This window comes from Notechis scutatus, chromosome 4 (assembly GCF_049901735.1).
Source record: "Notechis scutatus isolate UNSWTSFEM ecotype Mainland chromosome 4, rNotScu1.2, whole genome shotgun sequence".
NCBI lineage: Eukaryota > Metazoa > Chordata > Lepidosauria > Squamata > Elapidae > Notechis > Notechis scutatus.
Genome location: NC_142012.1, coordinates 23,927,247 through 23,953,714, shown reverse-complemented (window position 1 = coordinate 23,953,714; position 26,468 = coordinate 23,927,247). Strand labels below are relative to the sequence as shown.

Genomic DNA, 26,468 nt, shown 5'->3' with positions numbered 1-26,468 from the left:
TTATAACTTTGGTCATTAAATGAATGGTTGTAAGTTGAGGACTTCAGATAACTTAAACTCCAAAATTCATTGTCATCAATAATGATTCTTTTCCCCTGGGCTGCCACATGTATTTAATTTCTCTCAGTCCCTGTACTCTTTGTTCTTGTTTCTACAACCAGGAGTCATCTGGGAAAAGGAACTCTTGCCAGATTTCTTTGCTTGCAAGAGCTTGATGGTTTCATGAAATAAGTCAATAGCAAACAGCACCTCAGTGCCTCTGTGGTGTAAAGTTGTTGGAACAGATAAGCTAGATTTGTGTTCTATAACAAATTAAATAGCTTATTTTCAAAAGAGGCCTGAAAACCTGTATTTCACAATGAGATTAGGCTGCCTTTTCCTGTGGGAAGTGATGTATAGATACAGTAGGCAATTCTCAACCCCCACACCACATACTTAATATTCTGCTTTACTCAACTTTTGCAGGGAGAGAAAATAATCAATTTCAATCATATTAAAATATTATTACATTTTTATAAAAAATATATATGTACCAAAAGTAGCAGAAATTTTTTTAAGTTGTGACTCTTATGCTTTTTACTTCCTTCATATCTTTTAACTTGATCTGTGCTTGCCAAGCACATAAACCCTTTGCTTATAAAACTAATCTTGGCATTAGAGTAATTAGGAGCCTCTATGCTATGAATACTATAATGTTTATTGCTTGGTCCCATCAAAGCAGGTGTTATGCGTTTGAATATTATATTACCTAAACATGTCATATGATTAGAAATTCTTACTTATTTCCCCAAACACTGAAGTAACTTCAGCTCTTGTCTATATTTTGATAATTTTCTTCATTACTTAGGATACCTTTTTGTCTCCCAGGATAATTCCTACATCCTCTATAGCAGGGGTGTCAAACTCATGGCCGGTGGGCCAGAAGGGTCACGCGCTGGCCACACCAATCCCCAATTTAGCAAAGGGGGGGAAAGTCACGATACGTCACATGACGACAACATGATACCGCATGTTTGATACCCCTGCTCTATAGTATAGTATAGTATAGTGTAGTGTAGTGTAGTGTAGTGTAGTGTAGTGTAGTGTAGTGTAGTATAGTATAGTATAGTATAGTATAGTATAGTATAGTATAGTATAGTATAGTATAGTATAGTTAGTATAGTATTAGTATTAGTATTAGTATTAGTATTAGTATTAGTATTAGTATTAGTATTAGTATTAGTATTAGTATTAGTAATAGTATAGTATAGTATAGTATAGTATAGTATAGTATAGTATAGTATAGTATAGTATAGTATAGTATATAGGTTAATACTTATAAAGTATCAAGATAAACTGACAGAGGGATTTTTCTGGATGGGTTTTGGGGTTATGAATCTAGATATTATACTTTGATTTGAGGTAGTCTACAGAGCTGATTGGTTAGTGGGTAATATGCCACAAGGATATTTTCCAATTCTTTTTTCACCATGTGCTCTTCTGCCTCCTTAAGATTCCACATGTTTTCAGCAAGTGGCTGGACTTGTCTCAGATAGATAGGATCGGGCTTGGTTAATATTTGGTTGGAGTGCTATAGGGAATTTTTCCAGTAAGTTATGCTGGAATTTTTTTTAATGACCTGGTAGAACAGATTTACAAAGAAAGCCATTTCTACGTTATTGCCAAGAAAACTATTGGGTGTCCGGAATTGAATTCTACTGGAAGGAGACTTTAAAATTAAAATTAGTTTTGCCACATTGTCCCCATTTTATGCCTACCATGTTATGGTTGTTGTTTTTTTGAGCCAACACCATTTTAGCAAGTATCAAAAGTGAAACATTTTAAACATACACTTCAAGGAAGCATATTAAAGAGTTCTCATTCAGGCTACTTCTGCATAAATTATGGTCTTATCAATGGCCTGTATGCTGACCTTATCTTTTGAATACCTGGCAATCCCAGAGAAGTCTTGACTTTACAGTTATTTCTATCTGAGTTTGAGTTGGCTCTGAGCATCTGTAGATTTGGCTATTGGCATAATAGTGCAAATATCATTTTTCTAATATTTGCACTGATCTGTTAAAAGCATAGTCTGTACATAGTAGCAGATGGCAAACAACTGAAATTGCATTGTAGTGAAAGGAGAAATAGCATTGTGGGACTCTAGCCAAAGCTTCAGTGAAGCCTCTCTCTGGGGTTATTTCACAAAAGAATAGGACAGGATGTTTCGTTTTGTTTTAAAGGATTGAAATTCTTAAAGGCTCATTCCTTCTCTAAATAATATGAATTCAGTTGTACACATGTTTAGTATTGCCCATTAGAGAACAGTAAAGAACTGATTTTAAAAATCTAGGTGATGCTACTTATTAAATTTTAAATGTTATAATATTACACATATCCCTGCTTTGCTGCTATATAAGCATTGAAGCTGGCTTACAGAATAAACCAAAATGCAACATATAAAGTAAAATCAATAATATCAAAATGTTGGGTTGCAACAGCCAAGTTTTCTGTTGCCTAAAATGTGACTGAATGGCAGATAATTCAGAATATTATGATTTGGTTATGTGTCTAAAAGATAAGATTTCTCCCCAAAAAAACCCCCAAACTTCCATTGCTAATATTTTTAAACAGCTCTCCTTCCTCGCTAATGCAGTGTGTCTTTGGCACTTCATCTCTCTTCTTGGCTCCCTCCCATGTTTCCTGCTGCTTAGCTCTTGGAAACTGCAGGCTTCTACCCTAATTTCCTGCTGTGAAACAGCTGATGGGCAGCTGCAGCGATTGGATCAGGCTGCTGCTTGAAGGGCGAAGGCTGCTGTGGTTCAGGGAAGGTTGTGTATATGTGCAATAGAAGAGCAGCTCACTTGTTCTAAAAAAATGCCTCAGGTTCAGTATTTTTGGAATGTTAAACTACAATTTGTTTTTTAAACAATGTAAGTACTAAGCTCAACAATAAGAAGTGGTGCTTTAAAGGGCCTTCATTAGGAACTAGGCAGATAACAGCCTGTAGCTGAAATATCCACATGATTGAAAAAGTGACCCAAAACACCCCAAGGTGGAAGATTTTGATTAGCCTTCTAAAGTACATTCTTGTTGTTGCTAAGCTGTTGCTCAGAAATCATTCAGTGAGCATGCTTCAGGACTGCATGGTTATAAAAAAGCAGACTAATGCATGGGTTGGTTGACTTGAACATTTTAATTGTTGATTACTATTACTGATTCTTACTCAAAATGCCTTTCTTCAATATTTCATTGCTATGACTAATTAATCTGTGAAAAGCAGTTAGGAAAAGCACTAGCACTAGAATTTATATACCGCTTCACAGTGCCTTACAGCCCCCTCTAAGAGGTTTGCAGAGTTAGCATATTGTCCCCAATAATCTGGGTCCTCATTTTACCGACCTCGGAAGGATAGAAGGTTGAGTCACCCTTGAGCCTGTGAGAATTGAATTGCCGAACTGCAGGCAGCCAGCAGTCAGCAGAAGTAGGCTGCAGTACTGCACTCTAACCACTGCGCCACTCTGAATCAGGAAAGGGTCTTCCTTCCCATATAGTTCCTATGGCATCATCTCCATGATCCTAAATATTGAAATTGCTTTTATTTACTTATTAGATTTATATAGTTGCTCATTTCATGACTCTGGGTGGCATAGAACATGCCAATAAAACAACCCAAAGATTAAAAAAAAAACAGTATTTTTTTTGAAAAATTAAAAAATTACAAACATTTAAAATACACAAAACTACAAGGCATGGAAAGAAGTAAACCTATCAACCTTACTAGTGGAGCCATCTTAAAATGTCTTCTGTTCTCTGGGATCCTGGAGGGACTTCTGAAACATTAAAAGAGAGGAACGAACCTGAGTTGGAGAGAATGTTCCATATGGCAGGCACCACAGCAGAGAAGGCTCGTCTTCTGGGACCTATCACCCAATGGTAGCAACAACATACCTTCCTTGCCAGATCTAATGGGATGGACTGTGATATAATTGGGAAAGATGGTTGCTAAGATAACCCAGTCCTATGCCAGGAAGGGTTTTCAACCAGCACCTTGAATTGGAGGTGGAAGCAAACTGGCAGCCAATGCAACTCACAGAACAGGATGTCTATTGAGATTCTCAGTCATCCAGGTCATGGTTGTCCCAAAGGTGCTTTTTTCAAGAGGCAACAGGTCTTTCTGGTTTTTCTTTGAAGATGTTTCACTTCTCATCCAAGAAGCTACTTCAGTTCTGGTTCTTCAGCTTCTTCAGAGCTGAAGAAGCTTCTTGGATGAGCAGCAAAACGTCTTCAAATAAAAACCAGAAAGTCCAGTTGCCTCTTGAAAAAAGCACCTTTGGGTCACAAAAGTTCTGATAACACAAACAATTGCCCCTGTGGCTTCATTCTGCACCAGTTGAAACTTCCAGATCCTCTTCAAGAGCAGCCCCATATTGAACATATTACAGTAGTCCAATCTGGAAGTGACTTGAGATATGAGTGTCTCTGGGCAGAGCTTCCCAGTCCAGGAATGGGTGCAACTGACATACAACATGAAGTTGTGCAAAAGTCTTAAGTGTTGCCTACTGTTCAAGCAGGAGTCTAAGCCTGGAAGGACCCCCCAGAATGTGCACCATATCAGTCTGGAGCAGTATGACCCCCATCCAAACATGACATAGTCCTAGAAGCAACAGGCTCCCAAACCTAAAGCTGCTCAAAGTTGCCAGGATTAATCTGAAACCCCTCCAGACCTTGCAGCCTCCAGGCCCTGAGATAAGATATTCATAGCATTGCTTAATTCATCAGTAGAAGAGATACATCGTTGGGTATCATCATCTTCATTCATTGTCATGTGAATGCCATATTTATTCAAAGTTTCCAGCAATATTTTTACCCTAACATCAGACCCACTGCCTGGCCTTTCCTCTTCTGTGTTTTACATTTTTGTTTTGGATTTGTTTCTGTGGCTTCAGACTATCATTCCTTAGCTGTCTCTCTTGTTGCACTATCCACCCCATCTGCTGCCCCTCCACCCCAAATGTCATCAGATGTGCTTCAATATTTAACTCCATGCATTCCAGCTGTCCCTGTCATACTGAATAAACAGACTTTCAGGTCAAGAAATAGAGACACATGCAAATGATGAGTTATTATATTACCCCTAAATAATTTTTCACAACCTGCCCTGCTGATTATTGGCAAAGAGTGCTTCAACTTTTGGCTGCCTGATCAAAAGTCATCAGAGTATAGAAAAGGCAGCAGGAGCAGGAAAACATACATGCTCTCCCTCCGTTCCCATGTTTTCTCAAAGGCCTTCCACACGAAATGTTAAAAATAACATATTTAAAAACTTAAAAAGTCCTCTGCCTGACATCAGTTGTGCACATTGTGCAAGTTTCTTATATTGCTATTGGTAACATGCAAGCATTCTGGAGTTGTGTTTTTCCATGCACCGGACTACCTTGGAATTCATATCCATAGATATCTGCACCTGTAGCTTATTCTTTTTTTCACTTCACTTGCAGTGGCATGCCTTGTCGCGTGAAGAACAAGCAAAATATTATGAACTCGCTCGGAAAGAAAGGCAGCTACACATGCAACTTTATCCTGGCTGGTCAGCAAGAGACAACTATGTAAGCTTTGTATTTACATTTTCTCAATCTTGCTGTAAGGAAGACATAGCAATCTGAATGTGCGCATGGAACAAAAGGTTCATTGCATTCAGTGGTGGGATTCAAATTGTTTTACCACTGGTTCAGTCGGCGTGCTTTGCATGTGTACGCACACCTTGAGTGCATGCACAGCAAACATGTGCTTCGCGTGTGCAGAGGCTTTCCTACTGGGCTTCTCCTGCACTCTTCCTGTGTCTTCAACAGCTGTGAGCAGCAATCTGCTGTGCTGCGCAATACAGCTGAACTTCAAAAGCAGGAAATAAAGGTCAGTATAGAGCCCGGGCGGGCGGGCCCAGCAACTGATCGTCGGAGCGAATCGGTTTGCTTCCAGATGATCTTTGGAACTACCGGTTCAGGTGAACCGGGCCAAACCAGTAGAATCCCACCCCTGATTGTATTTGGCATTTTGTTCAGTCTGAGGTCCATACATTTTTCTCTTCTCTCTTTTTAGGACCATTTTTACATGTACAAATGGATTCCAAGTGTTCTTGTTTGGGGGTTTTTTTGGTCCAGCTTTTTGCCTACCCGAAAAATATACCCAAATGGCAATTTGGTATTAGAAAATTGTTTTGCATATCTTGGCACAGGGATTTATGTCCTGAAACTGATAACTGTTTTGACATAGGCTTATCCTATGGTTAATAAATACACATGATAATGATTGTCATTTGAATGATGTCCTACTGGAATTATCTTGGAATTTATCTTGGCCATGTGCAATTTGTGTCCTAAAGCAAACAAAACGTAGTGTGTATTGAGTTGAGCAGCAATCCTTTTGGCTGCGGGATATCTGTTATTGTTAAAAAGAAAGGCTTCAGTTAGCAGCACTTTTTTTTTTTTCAAATTGTGAGTTTTCCCCTCTAAGATGTCCCCCCCCCCCAAAAAAAAATAAGATGTCCCATTATAACAATATTTCATTACAATTAAACAATATGTCTTCCATTAACTTTGTAAATACTTCTTTAAGAAAAATCCATACTTAGAATAGCCAGAGACTTATTTATCTGAGAGTTAGTTAAGGCAGGGCCTTGATGACTCTTAAATAAACAATTCAAAGAAGAGCCTAATCCCAGCCATAGTTCTGACTTTGAAAATATAGTCTCTCACACATTCATTAAGATTTCAATCGATAGTGGGATATATCCTTAATCTCATGTGCCTAGTTAATGCCAGATAAATAGACTTACTGCCTTAGTCAAATTCCATAAAAGAGCCAATGAGCTTCAGAGCACAGTGAATCATCTCTGCCTAGTACCTACATTCATTTAACAAAGCAGTTTATGTGTCAGTCCATTTTGTAAACCTTATTCAGTTTTAATGAATTATGCTAAGATGCAAAGAAAAAGAAAGGATAACAGCCTATCCAGCTATTGGAAATTAAGAACATTAGTAGATATTTTGATTCTTAGCATGGGGATTGTAAATTCCTTTAAGACTTCACAGCAATACTTTTAGCAGCTTCTCAAATTAGACTCTAGTTAGCCAACAGTAACTACTCTATATATTCAGTTTGATTACTTTTTTATTTCCTTAAATGTTCATGATGCACACATTGTTCTAATTCTATGTCTCACAAATAGCTTGTGAAGGATCTTTTCTTTAGTGAAATGTCATTGTAATTTTTAATGAATTCTCCCCCCCCCCCTTCAGTTTAAATACTGGTTATGAATGATGAATAAAACTGGACCTACAGTGCAAAACTTAATTAGCAGAGGAATTTTGAGGTTAAGGTGAAGCTTACTGGGATTGCCATTTATGAGGAAAAGCCCATGTTTATTCCAGGAGGCTGATACAGATGTTGCAATCCAGCATTTCTTGTAACACAAAGTTAAATAAATAGTGCAGCTATTCTGCAACTCCCAGCAAGCAAGTTCTTTTCCTGTCTCATATTTCTGGATCATTAAAGAAGCTTTTCCTAGAATTTCTGTCACAGTGATCCTCCATTGAACGTAATGTCTACTGCATCTGAAAAAGGATTTGCAAGTAACTTTTGGTGAGATTGATGTGAACTCTATGATTGCCTGCCTCTTGTCAATCTGACAAGGGTAGAATGGCAGAAGTTAATGTAAACAAAAATAGCTTGTCTATAATAAAATATAGGCAAAATTTAACATTTGTCCTTGAGAATTATAGAAACAGAAACGCAACATAGAATATTTTAGGATTGCTTATATAGAAATAGCACTTAAACTTATATATCAGTTCATAATGCATTACAGCCCTCTCTAAGCAGTTTACAGAATCAGCATATTGCCCCCAATAGTTTGGGTCCTCATTTTACTGACCTCAGAAGGATGGAAGGCTGAGTCAAGTGGAATTCAGAATCTAACTCCTGGAGTGAGCAGTAAATTAGTCTGCAGTACTGCATTCTACCACTGCGCCACCACAACTCTGAACAATCTCTTTTCTTGTTATTTATTTCCTTATCATAAATAAAGATTTTCCCCCTACTTTTTAAAGGGAAAGAAGAAAAAGAGGAAGAGAGAGAAGCTACAGGAGTCAACATCAGGTATATTTGTGGGTAGATATTCATGTTAAACATTAGCTGTGTTTTAAAAAACAAGCACATTGCTTCATGATTTCAATTTCTCTCCATAAAGGACAATACATATTCTAATAATTCTTTTTGATGCCACCTCTACGGCCTTACCCTCATGCACCCAAGCTAAGAGTAAAATTTTAGTCTCATTATAAAGGGATAACTTGGAATGAAGCTTTCTTTCAGTAATTGGAGAAGAAATTAATTTTCATTCTTTTGGTTGTCAGTAAAGGCTCAAAGATTGGAAATAGCACCATTAGGTTTAAATTAACATAATTGCTCTAATTTCTGTGCCAAAGTTATATCAATAAAGAGGGTAAAGAACAGCTTTCAACAGGTCAGCTTGTATTTGCAACTTTCTGATGCATCAATGGTCTACTGAAGACTGTGCATGAGAAATTACTAAAAGACTGTCCATGTATGATTTATTAGTGCAAAACTAACACTATCAACTTGTACTGTATATCTGAACAAAATGAAGAAGGATTGACAAAAAGTCAGCGGGCTTTTATTTTACCAATGCTTAGATTCAGGAAACATTACCTGAGAAGCTATTTTTGGTTCCCCATGCCATAAATTTCACTTTAGCTCCATCAATCCACTACTGACTTCCAGAAGTGTGAAGAATATTTTCTTTTTGGGGCTGCTGTTAAGGGCTGTTAAGCAGAGGTTTTAAATCAACTTATTTCTTCATTGGAGAAAAGTCAGTTGGAGCAGCTTACGAGCCTTGTAAATAAATCAGTAAATTTCATGGATAAATTATGAATTAGTTAATTCAGAAAGCTAAACAAAGTCAGACCTGTAAAATATTTGGATAGAAGAATAACTGGGGTTGTAGATTGGGAATTAAAAAAGAAAATCTTCCCAGAAGATGCCATGGCAAACTACTTCCATATTGTTGCCAAGAAAACTGCAGAATCAAGCATCATTCAAATGAGATTTTATATTGACATACAGTACATTTAAAAAAAAAAAAGAAAAGAAATGGTTTAAAAATCTTTTTGCTAAAAGCATCAGTGAGGTTCTCAATTTTTAAAATAAAAATAAAAATGGCTGGTATAAGAACCATAAAAAGCAGAGGAAATCAATCAGCAATGCATATTCTAGCATAAGACCTTTTATTTGGGGTATGCAAAAAAATTATTCAGTGAAATTTGTTTAAAAAACAACAATCTTCTACAGGTACCGCCCCACGAATGACAGCTGCCTACATCTGAAGCATGGTAAGAATTCTACTAAAAGACTTTTTATATATATACATCAAAAGATTTCATAAAGCTTTCCTACATTTAATATCTGAAAAAAATCAAGAAATTATAGCACATGCAAATTTAATGTGCTACCCTCAAATGAATGTTCTTATGATTAATGGTTTTTATACCGGCTGTGTATTTTAGAGCCAATTCTTTTTATTATTTAATTACGTCATGCAAACTAACTATACCTCACTGACTAGATGCAAGTCTGATGATTTTAATAAGCAGTTAAACCATTTTGACTAGCATCATACTAGAAAAATCTTCATTAGAAACTAGTTAAACCAAATTGATTTGTTTTCATCACTATTTTATAATCTTGACTGGCATTTATATTTCAAAATACTTACAATTGTAAGTATACCTCATATAAGTTTTGTGTGTTTGTGTCATTTCATTTGTATGTTTGTGTTGCAGCATTTATGAATGCTAGAAAAACACTTCAATATTTCAATATGAGTTTAATTCTTCCAACATTATGCCAAGGATTGTGGATAGTGAAGATTCCAATGTCAACACAAAAATCAGGAAACTTGGGCAGTTCAAATAGATATAAGAGTTTATTGCATGCTTATAACTCTGTACAAGAATCTGAACTACTAATGGTTTAAGCAAATTGGTGGTAGATAAGAGTCAATGGAATTGAAGGTGGGCTGGACTTAGATCTCTTGTGGGCGTGAAAGGACTCAAGATTGATGACACATTTGAAACCTCCCTCCCTTATTTTAAAATATGCCCAGTACTGGACAAATCTTCAAGATATTATTATACAACGTACAATTACCAAAGCATCCTAGACCTATGCATTTGGTTTCTTTTTTCTAAGGAAATAATTGTCCATTAAGTTTCCATTGGTTTCCATTAGGTTTCCTGTATTCATTTCTTGAAGATCAAGATTCTTTTCCATTTTATTTCTGCCTTCTAGTATATTTTTATCCCATCCAATTTTGTGTCATACACAAACCCGATAAGCATTCCCTCTTCTTCATCTAAGACATTAATAAAAATTTTGAAGTGTACAAGACTAGAGACTGAACCTTATGATATCCACTCAATACTTCATCCAGTTTGATGAGAAATTTTTAAGTACAATTTTTGAGCAAACTATATATCCACTTAATTACCATACCCTCCAGCTTATACTTAACAAGCTTGCTAATCAGAATGTCATGGAGCACTTTATCAAATGTTTTGCTGCAATCAAGATACATTAACTCTACCATATTTTCACAATTTATTACAGAAGCTAATAAAAAATATGAGATAAAGTTAGTCTGGGAAGATTTGGCCTTGAGAAATGTATGTGACTTTTGGCAATTACCGTATTGTTTTCAAGGTGCTATAAAGTGATCCTTTTATTATTTGGCCTACAGTCATCCCTGTTGTTGATGTCAGAGTGATTATTCTGTAGTTCTCTGGATCCTCCTTCAAAGATACAGGCAGGGTTTTGCTCCATCAGCCTTCTGGCACTTCTTCCATTCTCCAGGATTTATTAAACATGAACAAGTTCATCTTCCCATACTTTAGCAAAAGCAATAGTACTCAGCCCTATATGTTGTTTCACAGTGCTTTACAGCCCTCTCTAAGCTGTTCATAGTGTCAGCATATTTCTCTCAACAATCTGGGCCCTCATTTTACCGACTGTGGAAGGATGGAAGGCTGAGTCAACCTTGAGCCAGTGAGACAAACTGCCAAATTGCAGGCAGCCAGCAGTTAGCAGAAGTAGCCTGCAGTACTGCACTCTAACCACTGAGCCACCATGGCTCAGTGGTGGATGCAGTCCTGGACTCATTTAACTCATTCAAAATAAATAGGCATTCTCCAACCAAATGCCAACTTGGCACATTTTAAACATTTGCTTTCCAAATACAGACACAGCCCAAATTATTGGTTTACCTCTAGTTTTTTTCCAAAGAATCCCAATGTACTATTTTTAGGAACCGTGGTGATGCAGTGGTTAGAATGCAGTACTGTAGGCTACTTCTGCTGACTGCTGGCTGGCTGCAAATTGGCAGTTCAAATCTCACCAGGCTCAAGGTTGACTCAGCCTTCCATCCTTCCGAGGTGGGTAAAATGAGGACCCAAATTGTTGGGGACAATATGCTGACTCTGAACAGCTTAGAGAGGGCTGTAAAAGCACTGTGAAGTAGTATACAAGTCTTAAGTGCTATTGCTAAGTACTAACTATCTTTTTCCCCATGATTTTTCCCCACCAGAGAATTATACTACCTTTATTAAAATCCACTTTCTAAAACACAAGATGTGAAAAATATTCAACAAACTATGTAGCTTTTTTAAATGTTTAAAATCAAGAACTCCACCATTACGTAATCACTTTCTACCAATATTCCCTGTTAACCTCCACTTTTTATAAGTCGTCTTCTCTTATACTCTTTTTCCATTTCCCAGAGCCGTCCATTTCCTTGCATGAAAAATATCTAAATGCCATGAAGTCTGCAAATCTTGTGGGGTAAATTGTATGCAAAGTAGAGACAAGTTAATTAGACTAATTTTTATAATCCTTTGCACAGAATTTGGGTAACTTGGCACTCTGTATGTTATCACTTGCTACAAGCAGAAAAATAAAAAAAGACCAAGAAGTTCACATTCTTTTAAAATAGGTCTGTAGGACACATCCAGCAAAACATTAGCAGAAGATGTCTTAGGTCAGGGCCAGGCAGATTTTAGGCTTTAAAGATCTTTAAATATCTTGTAAACATAGTCTCATCCCATAACATTGCTTTCAGTTCTAAAATGGGAGCTTTCACCTATGTCCTTCCCAAATATTTTGCCCAAGCCTACTTGACCTCCAAAATCTAATTTAGGAAGATAAAATGGCTTCGTTTTGCTGATATCTGTGACCATATAAATCTATATAAAAATAATACAATAAATAAACCAATTTGATTTTGGGGATCTGTGCAGAATATATGTGCAGACCATGTCCTTTGGTGTTTGGGCCTTTTAGCTATTGTTGTCTTTCCCCATCCTTGATATTAAAAGCAAGATAAAACTGTGGAATGTAAATACTTGAACAGGCTACAGATTCTTCTTACTCCACAACATTAGCATGCAAATGGCAGGAGAATCGAGATAAGTAAAAGGGTGCATCAAATAATACATGAATAATTTGCAACCAGAAGAAGAGATAATTGTTAGTTTTGACCAAACTACAGTGAAATCTTTCCCCAATTTCACAGGTAGTGTAAATTTTCCTTGTGATTTATAACATGTATAAATAACCTGATGATGTATAATGTAAATCCTTGCTATGCTGTCCTCTTCAGTTCAATGGACATTTCTGGTTAAGAAAATAGAGTAAAGCAAGATGAGATTTCACTGTATTCTTAGTGTTAAAAGCCTCTTTGGGCATTTTACTTCAGGGGTTAAATTAAAATTAGCTGATTAACAGGATTTAGGCCAAGTAGGGAAACATTTTCTGTTGCATTCAAGAGAAAATCTCCTTCTAACCAGGCATTATTTTGTGTGAAAATCCCACCAGTTATTTCAAGATCTGCTTGTCATTTCTTGAATGTATCCGGTTTACTACTGTGGCAAGCAAGATGCTGCATTGTGAAGCATTTACATTTAATTTAATTTCCAACTGGTCTTTTTTATTTAAGGATGGTCGTGCTGTTAACCCCAAATTTTCAAATATGATTGAACTATATTGTGTTAAGCTGAAGGTATGCAGTGTGAGTTACATCTCCTCCCCCACGCTTTGAAACTTTTGATTAAACATAAAATAAAGGAATAGAAATTGAAGATATACTGAAATGTAGAAATACTTAATCTATAAGGCTATGCCTCTCTCGTAGTGCAAAGTGACTATGACAGTGCATCAAGTTTGGTCTAGTGCTTAAGGTAGCAGGCTAGAAAGTGGGAGACCATGAATTCAAGTCCTGCCTTGACCATGAAAGCCATCTGGGTGATCTTGAGCCAAACACTCTCTCTCTCTCTCTGCCCAACTCACCTCACAGGGTTGTTGTTGTGTGGAAAATAAGGGGAGGTAGGTATGTGGGATATATTTGCTGCCTTGAGTTATTTGTAAAAATAACTCAATAAATAAAAATAATAAAGGGATATAAAGAAATAAAATAAAAAAGAAGCTGGTTTGCCAAATGTCAGGGTAGTAATTGGTTCCTTTGAATCCAGAGACTATGAGCTCACCAGCGAATAAAGAATCTTTAAACTTTGTTATTAATTCAAGCAAACAGATTTAAAAAGCATAACACAAAAAGCATAGATATCAAGCAAAAGGATACTCAAATTTCCTATAAGCTCTCAGGAGCTTCTTAATAATGACAGTGGAGAATAGCCCAAGGGCAACCAATTTTCACAGTACTTGGTGCTAGGTTCCCACATACAACAACCCCAAGGTTGTTTGGGAAGGGAAAAAAGCACCTTTGAGATATGACCTGGATGACTGAGATTCTCCATAGACAAAAACGTTAAGGGTTTTGTCAAAACCACCGGGCATCATGACTTCATGGCTATGCTATAGTCATGAGGCTGCAAGAGCTGACTGTCTTTGGAGGTTGTCAGTCATCCAGGTCATAGTTGTCCCAAAAGTGCTTTTTCAAGAGGCAACTGGACTTTCTGGTTAGATCTTGACTAGGTGACCTGACCTTGACTAGGTGTTGACCTTATCTAGGTGTTGCATGATTCTGGGATGGGAACCAAAAGTCTATAGAGATTTTCACAGGTGAGCAGCTATGTGAAGATCCTCCTTTATTCAGCAAGCAAAAATGAAGAATATGCAGATTAGTTCAGAATGAGCTCGAATCTTTTCTTGATATATGAAGGATAAATCAAAATATGTCACTAAAATATGTCACTCAAAACTGCCACTACACAAATATCCCATTATAACTAAAGGAGATGAATACTTGCACTTGGTGTTTCCCTTGGCAACAGCTGAGATATTGAGTACAGCACTTTTCCAAATGTTTCTCTCTTCGCTTTTATTGTACACTTGATCCATATTTAATGGTCAATCTTGTTCCTTCTGTGCTGTTTTTTTTAACCCATTATAGAGAACCCATCCATATAGCTAATTAGGAGAGGTTAACTTCCTCCAGAAAAAAAGAAAAAGAAATAATCAGCTAAGGATAGTTGATGAACTATTCAGATAGTGTATTACATAATATGTAATACAGACACATGGAACTTATATAGGGAAAAGATAAATCACAGTGATAAATCAAAAATTCTCCCAGGTTACAAAGGAATATATGGTGAGGCCAAGAGGTATGGGAGGCAATCAGCATTGGATCCTTTTGGTATGGTAGCAGGGAATTTAATTGCCACTGAGCCATACAAATCTGCTATACTTTTATTATTTTATTTTGTTTGCACGAGTTGAGATTTGTACTTTTGTAATAATTTTTAATAAGAAAGCATTATGTAATGGCAATAATTTATTTAAATTTAAGATGGAATTTAGAACCCCAAAGCATAAAATGATGCATTCAACATAACGTACTTGTTAAAAGCTGAAACCATTTTTTTACCTCCTTTTTAGAAACCACAAGGAAATTGGTTTTGTTTCTTTAGAACAAGTTGTGGAAATGTCAGTAAGCATGAAAGGAGTAGCCTCTCGATGGATGGGCAGCACATAAATCAAATGAATAACTACATAAGTTGTTTCCAGTAATTTATACTAAAATTACTGCTTTTTTTTCAAGCATCCCAAAGTCAGGTCTACTGAATTTCATTAACTGAAAAACTAAATGGAATACCCTGCTGTTATGAGTCAACACTAGGTTTAAACTTGTTCATGTTTATTTAATGAAGAAAGTAACATCTCAAGAAGATGATGCTATTATATTATTTAATATATTAGATTGTAAAGTAGGTTGTAACCCTGCAGATAGCCTGGTTTTTCTTGTTTGTCTATAGTTGAGTGACATCTGCTGGAGGAATTGAGGAAATGAACTTAGGTTTAGAATCCCTTTTTTTTTCTGGTTCAATTTTTGCCACCAAAACAAACATTCCTATTATAAAAGCTTTACTAACAATGCCAATTCTTTCCTAAGCTGGTGCTTTCCAAATATGCTGGAGGAAAGTTGTGAGACTTCAAATTGTGGATATATTATTCAGTATTGTCGACCTTGTAGGTTGGGGCACATGTTGTCCATACTGAAGTTGCACCAAAAATGGACTGCAGGATCCAATATGAGTTGGTCACTGGAACACATAGAAAAAGAAGTTTTCTGGCTTCCGGTTTGAGCTTCTTCAGCGACAGACTGAAATCTGCGATTGTGCGCAGTTTCTATCTGTGCTCGCCGCTGGAGCGCCCCGAGCCGGCTGGTTTCAGGGCTAAGCCACCCCATAGATGTGGTGAAGAGGAGGGAGACTGCCAGCAGGGTCGAGGAGAGTCACATCTCTCCTCCCCAGCTGGCCATTACTCCCTTTCCTGAAGGCGGTTGCAGCCGTGGTCAGAAATGGCCACCTCAAAGAAAAACTCGACCAGAAAAGAATGTGCAGGAGGAAGATAAGAAGAGAACATTTTGGCTGACCGGGTCGAACTGAAAAAGCAACAATATAAGGTACCCTGGAATTTGAATTATAAAGAACAACATTGTTCTCAAAGAAGACTTTGAAGAGGCGAATGAGAGAGGGAAGGGAAAGGGTTTGTTTTTTTTTTCTTTTCTTCCATACATTGACAACTAAGAGATTTAAGCAAGAAACTGGCAAAAATCCACTTTGACATTAACAGGTATTTAAGCTGAAAATAAAATGTCGAAGGGATAATAAAGATTTCTGGATTCTCAAAAACTTTTAAAAGAAGGGAAAAAACAAAAGGGTGGGATCTGGAAAAATGGAGGAGACCACCTGGAAGTGAAAGGAATTAACAGTGAAACTTTAACAAGATTCCTAAAAGATACATTTTAACTGAAACTTTGTAACAAGATAAGAGAACCCCAGGAAGAGAAAGTGGAAAAAAGAAGCAAGAAGAAACAGCTTTGGATTATTTGGATTATTTGGTGATTTTTGGATTTTTGGCTATCGGATCTAAAGGACTAAAAATTAATCAGGTGGTTGTTTAAAAGTTTTTAAAATGGTATCACTCTTGGAAGAATTGAGAATGGAACTTAAAAAACAGAAAGATGCACAAGAAGGAAGAGGTTCTTTTGGCTTCATATTTCAATTTTTAGAAATGGAGATCCTGAACTATGAGAAACAACAAGAAATGCCTGTAGAACAAGAAGGGCGGTAACAAGAAGAAGCCATCTTCAATGACCAAGTATTTTTATGTGGGGAAAAGAAAAGAAAGGGGGGAAACAACCCCAGAAAAGAATAGTTTGAAAAGTAATTACAACATTAGGAAGAAACAGAAGAGAGCATTACAGAAGAGAGAATCAGAATTAGAGAGAAAAGGGGTCAAAAGGGGAAGGGAGGAGGGGGAAGAGGGAAAGGAAAAGAAATTATAAATGACAGAAACAGGACATAGAGAAACAGGGAAAACGTACAAGGATTAAGAGTATAAGCCTATTTAGAAGACACACAGATAATGGGTGAAAACTTAATTGAAAGGGGGATTCTGCAAGGGTACATAAGATAGTATTGTTATATTAGAAATAGAAATGAACTTTGAAAATATGAAACAAGTGTGATTAAAATGATAAAATACTCATTGTAATGTAATGGAATGTTTAATAAATAAATGAAATAAAGAGAATGAGAGAATGAAATTAGGAAAGGAGGGGAACATTTTAATTATTACAAATGTGTTATAAAAATTTAAGTGAAAAGGAATATGAAAGAAACATGAAAAAATTATGGAAATATTATAAGTGTTCCTAGAAGTATGATACCCTATTGAAAAGAAATGTTAAAGATGTCAAAGATTATAACTAACATTATAGAGCTGAACTGGAATAGAATAAGTATTTTATTTATTATTGTTATATATATATTTTCTCTTTAAGAGCTCAGTGCGTATTTTAAGAATGTACCAAGCAGAATTCGACTGGAAGTTATATGTTATATTGAATGTTATAATTGTAAAGGGATAAATTGAAGTTTAAATAAGTGTTGAATGGATAAAAATTAAAAGATACAAAGGTGTCATACTCCAATTACTAACTACAGGGAAAATTTTTGTTTAATGAGAAAAGAAAACATGAAATTGAAACAGGACAGATGAAAGTATAAATATGACTAGAAAGATAGTGAAACTTAGAATATGAATAATATATATATATATATATGAATTTAGAAAGGAATGAGATAATTAAAAGTAAGATTGAGAAAACTAAGGGAAGGGGAAAAATTATTGAGAAAATGTTAAAATAGTAATAAGATATGGAATAGAACACAAAGATGAATACGAAATTGAATTTGTGTCTGTATGGAGAAGTGATAACCCGGGACCATGCTATTCTCAAAAAAAGAAATTTTACTTGTATTATGTTTTGTGAAAACCCAAATAAAAATTTTATTAAAAAAAGAAAAAGAAATTTTCTGAGGGCTCCAGCATGAGTCCAAAAACTAGGAAGACTAAATATCTGATCCCAGTGATGGACTCTGATTGGATCCTGCAACATTATTCTGGAACATGTATAGTTGCCTTCATTTGTGCAAAAATGGACTGTTAATGATTCTATACTTCTGGGGGGGGAAATGGAATCTACAGTTGGAGCAAAATGCTGTAGCCATAGTTGATGGATGCTTGGATCATTTGCCTTCCATAGCTGTGACAGATTCTTCTGAAAGACTTCTTCTGAAAGACTATTATGACATTGGGTGAATTACACATTCATTTTCCAGCATGGACTGTTGTGGCCTTCTAGATGTTATACAACTCCCAGTATTACTCACATCAGCCAAAGTAGTCAGGGCGATGTGGAGATTAAATGTACCAATTAACTAGAGGGACATGGGTTCTTAAATTGTCAGGAATATTGCCTTCAGGATTGTTATCAATTGAAATAATTTTCCCATTGCTACTCTCCTTATTGGCGCTTGGATGCTGCTTCAAAAAGCAACTTCTATACAACTTTTGAATCTGTTTAATTTTTAAAAAGGGGGAGGAGTCTATCAGACTAATGTAATGGCGCTATATAATTTAGCTCCATTATTAACATAAAAAGGAAATGAAAGTTCTACCTCTCTCAAAATTACCGTGAAAAAAATATGATGGTATCAGTAAAACTTTTGATTTGTGGCCCAGTCCATATTTCAAGAGACTTGTCAGGCGTGAAGGATCAGGATCATGCTCAGAGGATTTATTGCTCAAGCCGCCACAGAAAAATCTAGTCAACTAACATACAAATACCAAATCGGCATCTGATTAGGGTTAACAGAGTTCAAGAGGGATTGGACTCGAACCATTTCTGGGAGCATAACAACTATAGGCTGATGACTCACTTAACTCCGCCCTCCAGTTCTGCCTACTCTTCTCCTACATGAACACTGATACAGTACACAAGTAGAGGGGAAGGCTAAGAACCTCCTTAGGGGAGCACACAAGTAAGCAAGATGGAACAGGCTATGCCTCTGAATAAAGTAAATGTTAGAACTGCCAAAAGATCAAAATATTTTACTTGAATTATTTGCGCCTTAATGAATTTGCTACATTGCATGTTAACGCGGATTTTTTTCTGAGACCTTATTTCAATAAACACTGATTACTTGTTATCACAAGAAAAAAGTACAATATATAGCAGCACATCATTAATTATAATAGCCCAAGGTTTATCATTAAATTGCTGCTCCATCTAATTACAATTGTCCCTGCAAGGTTAACATTAAATTGATTTATTTTTAGGTTACTCCCAGGTAACAGGGCTTTATTGTGCAGGCAACACTACAGTCACAGAATTATACTTGGGGCGCAGATGGTATGGTTTTTGTTACCTTCCTGTGTTTTTCCACATTTTTTTTCTCTCCTCTCTTCTTTTTTGCCATTGAAAATTTATTATGGAGGCAAAAAATTTAAAATTTCATGAGTCTTCCTTATGAAAACAGTCTAGAGCTTGAAATTTAAGACCAAATAAAAGGATTTATTTCATTTATTTATTGCAATAAATTTATTTGTTACATCTAATAAACGTACTGCATTTATTAGATGCATACTGTTATATATTGCTAAATTATTATGCTGACCTTAGATTTTTGAGTTCAGTTTTATATTTCATTGTAAAGTTCTCAAAGGAAACCAATGAAAAATACTGTAGCTTAGAAATTCATGGCAAAAGAAAAAAAATATTGGAAACTGACAATCTAACATAACTTTGATACTGTTTTTTTTGGAAATAATTTTTGCAAGTTATTTTGCAATATAGATTCTGTGAGGAATTATCTGTAAGATAAATTTAGAACACAAGCAGATTTGAAAGTAGAATTTTATATTAACCATACATTGTATTAAGTACTTACTGAGTACACTGTAATTATTTCATGATAAAGAGAGCTGTAAAGCAAATTGCTGGAGGAAATGTTGGAACCCAAGAGTCAAATGAATGATCATTTTCTCAGGTGGTTTAAATCATGAGATCCTGGCATGAGAGAGACTGGTTTTGATTCACTTTCCGGTCCCTTTTAGCTTGAGGTCATCCATTAAAAGTTATCCTCAGTGTGTATATTTATTTGCAAATAAATCCAACCAAAACAACTTTTTAAAAAAATATTCTTTTGTGTCAAATATATTTTTGCTTGCTCTAGCCCTTTTCAAATTGTACAGTATAGAAAAGGACAAAACCTTATTGGGAGTTTCTTGGGAGGTGAAGGGAGATTAAAATCCAGCCTCTGATCTCTGCATGCCACAAGTCTTCAATTATGCACTCTTCTTGCTGCCAAAATTTCACTGTTATCTTTCAACTGTGGAGTATTAAAAAAGAAAAGAAAAACACCCAACAACTGAGGGAACAGTTCCTTACTTCTCTGCTCCAGTCACAGAACTGCACTGCAGTGCAAATGGCAGAGACCGCAGATCTAGTTTTGTGGCTGAGGCTCAAAGCTTCACATATGCTAAAATGTGACTCAGAGCGCTTTGCTTTGAAGCCTAACCACAGCCAGGGAGCTGTAATTGCTGTCTTTGATTACACCGACTTCACTTGCGGGTTAGGCTTTGCTTGGACTTGCCTGGGTTGGCCAAACTTCAGCTGCAGCCCTCCAGTGGAGCCTTAGATGTGGGAAGTCTTCCGTCTCTGTAGCACATACCTGTGGTGTCTTGAAAGGAATCCTGGCATGACCTGTTTCGTATCTGCTAGGAAACTCCATTATGTTCCTTTAAGGCTCCAATCAGTTTATCGGTAGGAAATGGAAGGATCTCCAATCGTTGTTTTTTTAACTAGTATTTACTGGAGGCAATGTTATTGCTGCTGTAATTTTTATTGGGTGAAGGACTTCAATTCACGGACGTAAGCAAGACCACTCTGTAGGCTGCAGAATTTACGTTTAAAGAAGTAAAAAAGCAGAGACGTACATTAAAAGTTGGCGGTACCCTCTTATAAAAGTTAGCACTCACATTTTCAGATGTATGAAAATGGGATCCATTAGGAATAAGGGTAAAATAATCCCATTTCTGAAAAGGGCAGGCTAGAGAAAGACTGGACCTTATTTTAATCTCCCTGCTTCAAAGAAAGGCTTCTGGGAAGAGAAAGGGTGTGGGGACGGGAATCCATCTCAACAGAAGAGCATTTCATTTCCTACAGCAAGGAATAATTTCCCAGCTCTAACGGAGAATTGCTTGTGCCGTGAACTGCTGGCTTGGTGCCTGAAGGCTATTCCTCAACAGGAAACAGAATGTTTTAATGTAAGACTGAAAGGAAAACCTTCCCAGGAAGAGCAACCTGGACCAAACCTTTGAAAATCTGGGATGAAAAGGCCTAAAATAAATATAAATCTGCAGGGTGCTCTCTTTCCAGTGGTTTCTTTGCTTTTTGGCTTGGCCTCTTCTGTCCTCCTTGAAAAAGAAAGCCCTTCATAGTTCCCTTTGATCCCCTTCTCTTCTTGGGCATTTTTTTTAAGAAACTGATGAGGCTTTTTAAAATAGTTATAATTTTATGATGAAATTAGAATTAGGCGAGTCAGATCCACACCACTGCAGTTGAATGCGTGGTTTTCTTCCCCAGAGGATACTGGGGTTCTGCTTTTTCAAAGGTTAGGAAGATTTAATGTGAAGAAATAGTAAAATAAAATAAAACCTCTGCAAAATAACCTCCTTGCATTGGTCATATGTTTATATTCATTCACGGTGGTGAATGTGCACAAGGTAAATGGAACTGCAACCGTAAAAACATGATTAGGTTAGCGTTTGTGTCCCTGAACAGTTATTTTCCTGATATATTTATAGTAATGTGCTTCTCCACTTCCTTATCTGGAAAGCGTTTAGTAGAGTAAAAATGTGATGTGAATGGATGCAGTAAACACATTCATGTTAACTCTGTAATATATGATATCCTAAAACTAAATTGTTGGGTTTGGACACGAATTTGAAAGATCAGCTAAGTGACAGTATCTAAATTACTTGGCTAAGTACTCTAGCTTTTATGTAACTAAATTACTTATAATCCTATTTATGTAAAAACATCTGGCTATCCATTCTGGCAAAAGCATGACAGAACCTTGATATATCATTGGAGCCTTTCGTTGGGAATATCATCCATCATAAATGTTTTAACTTGGATTCCTGCATTGGGTAGATAGTTGCATTTGATAGCCAAAATTATCCCTTCTAACTGTTCAGTGATTTGAAATGTTTTCCTAGCAAATGTGTCCAAATTCAGGGATCTGGTGATCTGCATTTGGATCACGAACTAGAATTTACATCATTATTATTTCTTAGGAGGGACTATGTTATGAGATTTTCTTTTAAAAATTAGATTTATTTAGAATTCAGTAGAGTGTGATATTTGTTCATAAAGTTTATAGAGGTTTACTTTTGAACCAACATTGTCTTCTATTGTTAAACATCTGTATATTGTTAACATTAAACATTATATACAATGTATATTTGCTTTGGGATCTAGAGTTCCTAACACTTTTGTTTAGATCTTTGTATATCAGATTGAATTCTAATTTGTTCCATATATAGGAAGTTGTCATTGGACAGTATCTGGATGCAGCTTTCTCATCTTTTGTATAAAGCAGAGTAACTGCCTGGCCAATGTAACCAATGGTCAGGCAAGCTGACAGTTGCAGCCCAAAATGTAAGAGAGGAATGAGGTTGCTCTTTCCCAGCCTTCCTCATGTTGGATTCCCTTCAGATGCATGGATTTCAACTCTTCGAATTTCTAAGCCGGCATGATAATGTTTAGGTTTAAGGCAGTGGTCACCACTGGTGGTCCACTGGTGGTCCGCGAGAAAATTTTGGTGATTCACAGAAACATTATTTGCATTTTTTATATTGCACTAAATCAGGGATCCTCAAACTATGCACCCTGGGCCAGATACATACAATGAACATTTGTGTTGCTGCAGAGTGTCCACCTTTGGGGTCTTTTTGTGGGGGTCGGAGGGGAGCAGAAATTCTGACTTAGGGTCTGCTTCAGTCTCCCGGTGCAGGGCTTTGGGCAAAGGCTGGAGGGAAGTGCCGGTGGTGGCAAAGAGCTGGAGAGCCTTGTTCCAGTGGTATTGCATCATGGCCAGGAACTGGCTGACCATCTCAGCCCACTGAGCCTCCAGGTGCTGGTACCTGGCCTTGCACTCCCGCAGATCTTCCCCCTGCTTGAAAGCCTATGTAGAGGTCAGCAAGGCACCCCTTGATGTGACATTGAGTTGGTCACGCCCACCTAGTCACATGACCACCTAGCCACGCCCACCCAGCTGGTCATTAGGCAGATATTAGTGGTCCATGGGATTTAAAATTATGAATTTAGTGGTCCCTGAGGTCTGAAAGGTTGGTGATCCCTGGTTTAAGGTAGTGGTCCTCATCCTTTCCTGCTCTGCGGATTGGCAGCAGTGGTGCAGGTAGCAGGGAGAGGATGGTTTTGTGTGCGTGCCCACCCCCTGTGCAAATGGAGCTTCGTGTGCTCATCTGTTGCTTGTGTGGCCCAGTTCCCAATGGGTTGCAGACTGATATCAGGCTGCAGGCCAGAGGTTGGGGACCCTGGTCTAAGGTATTACCTCCATAGTAATTGATGATGATAATTAAACCGAGGAATAATACATAGTAAAGTACCTTGATGTACAATTCTAAAAAATGTTTACTGTATTTGTTCTCTGCAGGTGGGAAGCGACACACGTTCTCAACCTGCAAGATGAAGGCAGCGACATCAGGGCCTCTTCTTGAAATGGAAGCTTGTTAAAATCTCCATGGATGTCCTTCATGTAAACAGGCATATAAGGAGTATGTCTAAGGGTGTCAAGTTTTACCCTGGTGTCCCTGCTAAAGACATTGAACCATAAAGACAATCACTGCCACGTCCCTTCACCCTCACAGAATTCCGAGCCCAACTCAAAAAAGAAGAGCCAAGAGTAGCATTTCAGATCTTCCCTTTTTATCTCCACTCCGCCTTACACGCCTCCATTTGTATCTTCTATGTTGTCAGTGATGAGTCAGCAACAAAATAGTTCAGCTGTATTCGTTTTGCTTTAGTCAAAAGAATGCTAGAAAGCAGCAGCAGCAGTGTTGGCTTCCATCTTGGCCGTTCATATCGAAGGAACCAAAACGTAATTTCTTGAGGAAGACATTATCCGGTTTATTTAATGGTGCAAGAGGATGAATCTTGGTTTTCAGATTCTAAAAATATAAACTTGAATGCTTCTATATTTTAGTTATTGCCTTGGTGTACATTTTTATTGACTTTTGAGGTTTTTAAAGAAGCATTGAAATATCCCCGCCCTGACATTTTCTTTTTTCTAATAAATAAAAGGTTTTTAAATAATAGTAGATTTCTTTTTCCTGTTGGAGAAGAACAAAGCATTTGGAGGATAAAGTCTTTTTGTTTTGAATTAACTATTTGTAACAGATGAAATCATTGTATATGTACACGAAACATGTGATCCACTTCATCTCTTTATATGTGTAAAAGGAACATACCTTATCGGATCTGATTTCAGTAAAAACTCCTCTCATATCTGAATTTCCTTGGGTTTTTTTTTAAAGCCCAGCACTTGGATTATTATTACTTCGAATGTTCTGTATTTGTATCTGTTTCTGTTAGCCTGTTTAGTGGGATTTTATGCCAGTTGTTGAAATGAACATTGATGTACCCAAGTTTTTTTTTTTAGTTTAAGGCCTAGCCTTTGCCAAAAAAAAAAGGACAACCAATATATATTTTGTCATTCCAATTTGAGTTAATGTGCTGAGCATTTTTGTTGTTTTCATGTTTTTTAAAAAATAAAGCTTTGTAATAAAACTACAAAATACGTATTTTGGGGGCTTGGTTAAAGTTAAGTTTGGTTCACCTTGTTTCATGTGGCAGCTTCAGTGGAACCAGATGAAGATAATTTGGTGGTGCGTCTACTCTTTGAAAATATGTATATCCACATAGCAGGAAAAAAAAAACACAATCCAAAGTTTTTATAGATGAAAATTATCCTGTTCCTCAACTGAAAGGAGCCCCCATGTCTGCTTATATGAGAAACAGATACACCTAAGGAAAAAATGATGGAAAATTTAGAGCAAAACATCTCTGACACTACACTTAATAATTCTTTTTTTTTAATTCCAGGCAGTCTCCTTCCTTCCAGATCCTGCCCTTTTATTCTTTTTCTCTCCTTTCCTGTTTTCAAAAACTTTTAATTATCCAGAAATTTTTATTATCCCTTTGACTTTTTATTTTCAGCATTAAATGCCTATTGATGTCAAAGTGGATTTTTTTTCCAATTTCTTGCTTAAGTCTCTTAGCTGTCAGTATAGGAAAAGGGGAAAACCAAATCTTTTCCCTTTTCTCTCTCCTTCGCAGCTTAAAAATCTTAGGGAACAATGTTATTGTTTTTTAATAATTTCAATTCCAGGGTACCTTATTTGTTGCTTTTGCTGTTTGACCCGGTCAACCAAAACTTTCTCTCCTTATCTTCCTCCTGCACATTCTTTTCCGGTCGAGTTCTTCTTTGTGGTGGCCATTTCTGACCACCGCTGCAACCGCCTTCGGGAAAGGGAGTAATGGCCAGCTGGGGAGGAGAGATGCGGCTCTCCTCAACCCTGCAGGCAGTCTTCCCCCTCTTCATCACCTCTATGGGGTGGCTTAGCCCCGAAACCAGCCAGCTCGGGGCGCTCCAGCGGTGAGCACGGATCGAAGCCTCACAGAGACGAGGTTTCGGTCTGTCGCTGAAGAAGTTCAAACCGAAGCCCACTTAATAATTCTTAAAAGGCCCGTGGTAACTGAGTAACTGAAGACTGCATTCTTTTTCACTCATGGAAAGACCGTGAACATTCTGCCAGATATGGTCTGTCTTTATGTCCTTGTTGTTTATAATTGATCCAACTTGTAAGTTCTATTATATGCTGGCCAGTTCTGTGTCATTAGGTAACTTCCACTTTTAAATAAGTTAACCAGACTTCTAGTTTCTCTTGCATATCACCAAGCATTTACATATTAGCAATTTTTTTCAGGGGCCTTCTGGGAGATTATAGAGCAGCATTTCTTATCCTTAGATCTATGGAGATTCTCAATCATAGTTGTCCCAAAGGTGCTTTTCCAAAAGGCATCTGGACTTTCTTGGTTTCTTCTTTGGAAAAATTTCACTTCTCATTCAAGAAGCTTATTTGGAACTGAAGGAGTTTCTTGGATTAGCAGCAAAACATTTTCAATTTTATTGAAAACTTATATTCAAATTTATTCAATTTTTTCCTTTTTTGTTGTTGAACATCTGTGCACAGTACTGAGGACTGCAGGTTGTGACTTAACCTGACAACTCCAGCAATAGATTTAATCTTGATTTATCATTTCTTTAATATGAGCAACTTCCAGGTAGTTGAGCAATACACACTCTTGACCTTAGGAAAGAACATTGCATGGGATATATCTGGTCTTCAACTATACCCAACAGTAGAGCCCCATTCTCTAAACCAGGGATGCCCAATCGCTGGGCCGCAGACTAGTACCTGTCCGCAGCCTGTTGGTAGCTGGGCCATGCAAGTATGTAAAA

At 37.0% G+C, this 26,468-nt stretch overlaps 1 protein-coding gene across 5 annotated transcripts in view; it reads left to right on the top strand.

Moving 5' to 3' along the window:
- Positions 1-24,733, top strand: part of LEF1 (lymphoid enhancer binding factor 1) — a 106,035-nt gene extending 81,302 nt beyond the window's left edge. For 3 of the 5 annotated variants that reach the window (XM_087962951.1, XM_026668674.2, XM_026668675.2), the window contains 4 exons: positions 5,481-5,588; positions 8,088-8,136; positions 9,349-9,389; positions 23,601-24,733. In XM_087962951.1, the coding sequence (XP_087819077.1) occupies positions 5,481-5,588; positions 8,088-8,136; positions 9,349-9,383 (192 nt within the window). In that variant the 3' untranslated portion in view covers positions 9,384-9,389; positions 23,601-24,733. The remainder of the gene's footprint in view (positions 1-5,480; positions 5,589-8,087; positions 8,137-9,348; positions 9,390-23,600) is intronic. The other 2 variants (XM_026668673.2, XM_087962950.1) reach the window with 1 other exon arrangement.
- Positions 24,734-26,468: the final 1,735 nt, after the last annotated feature.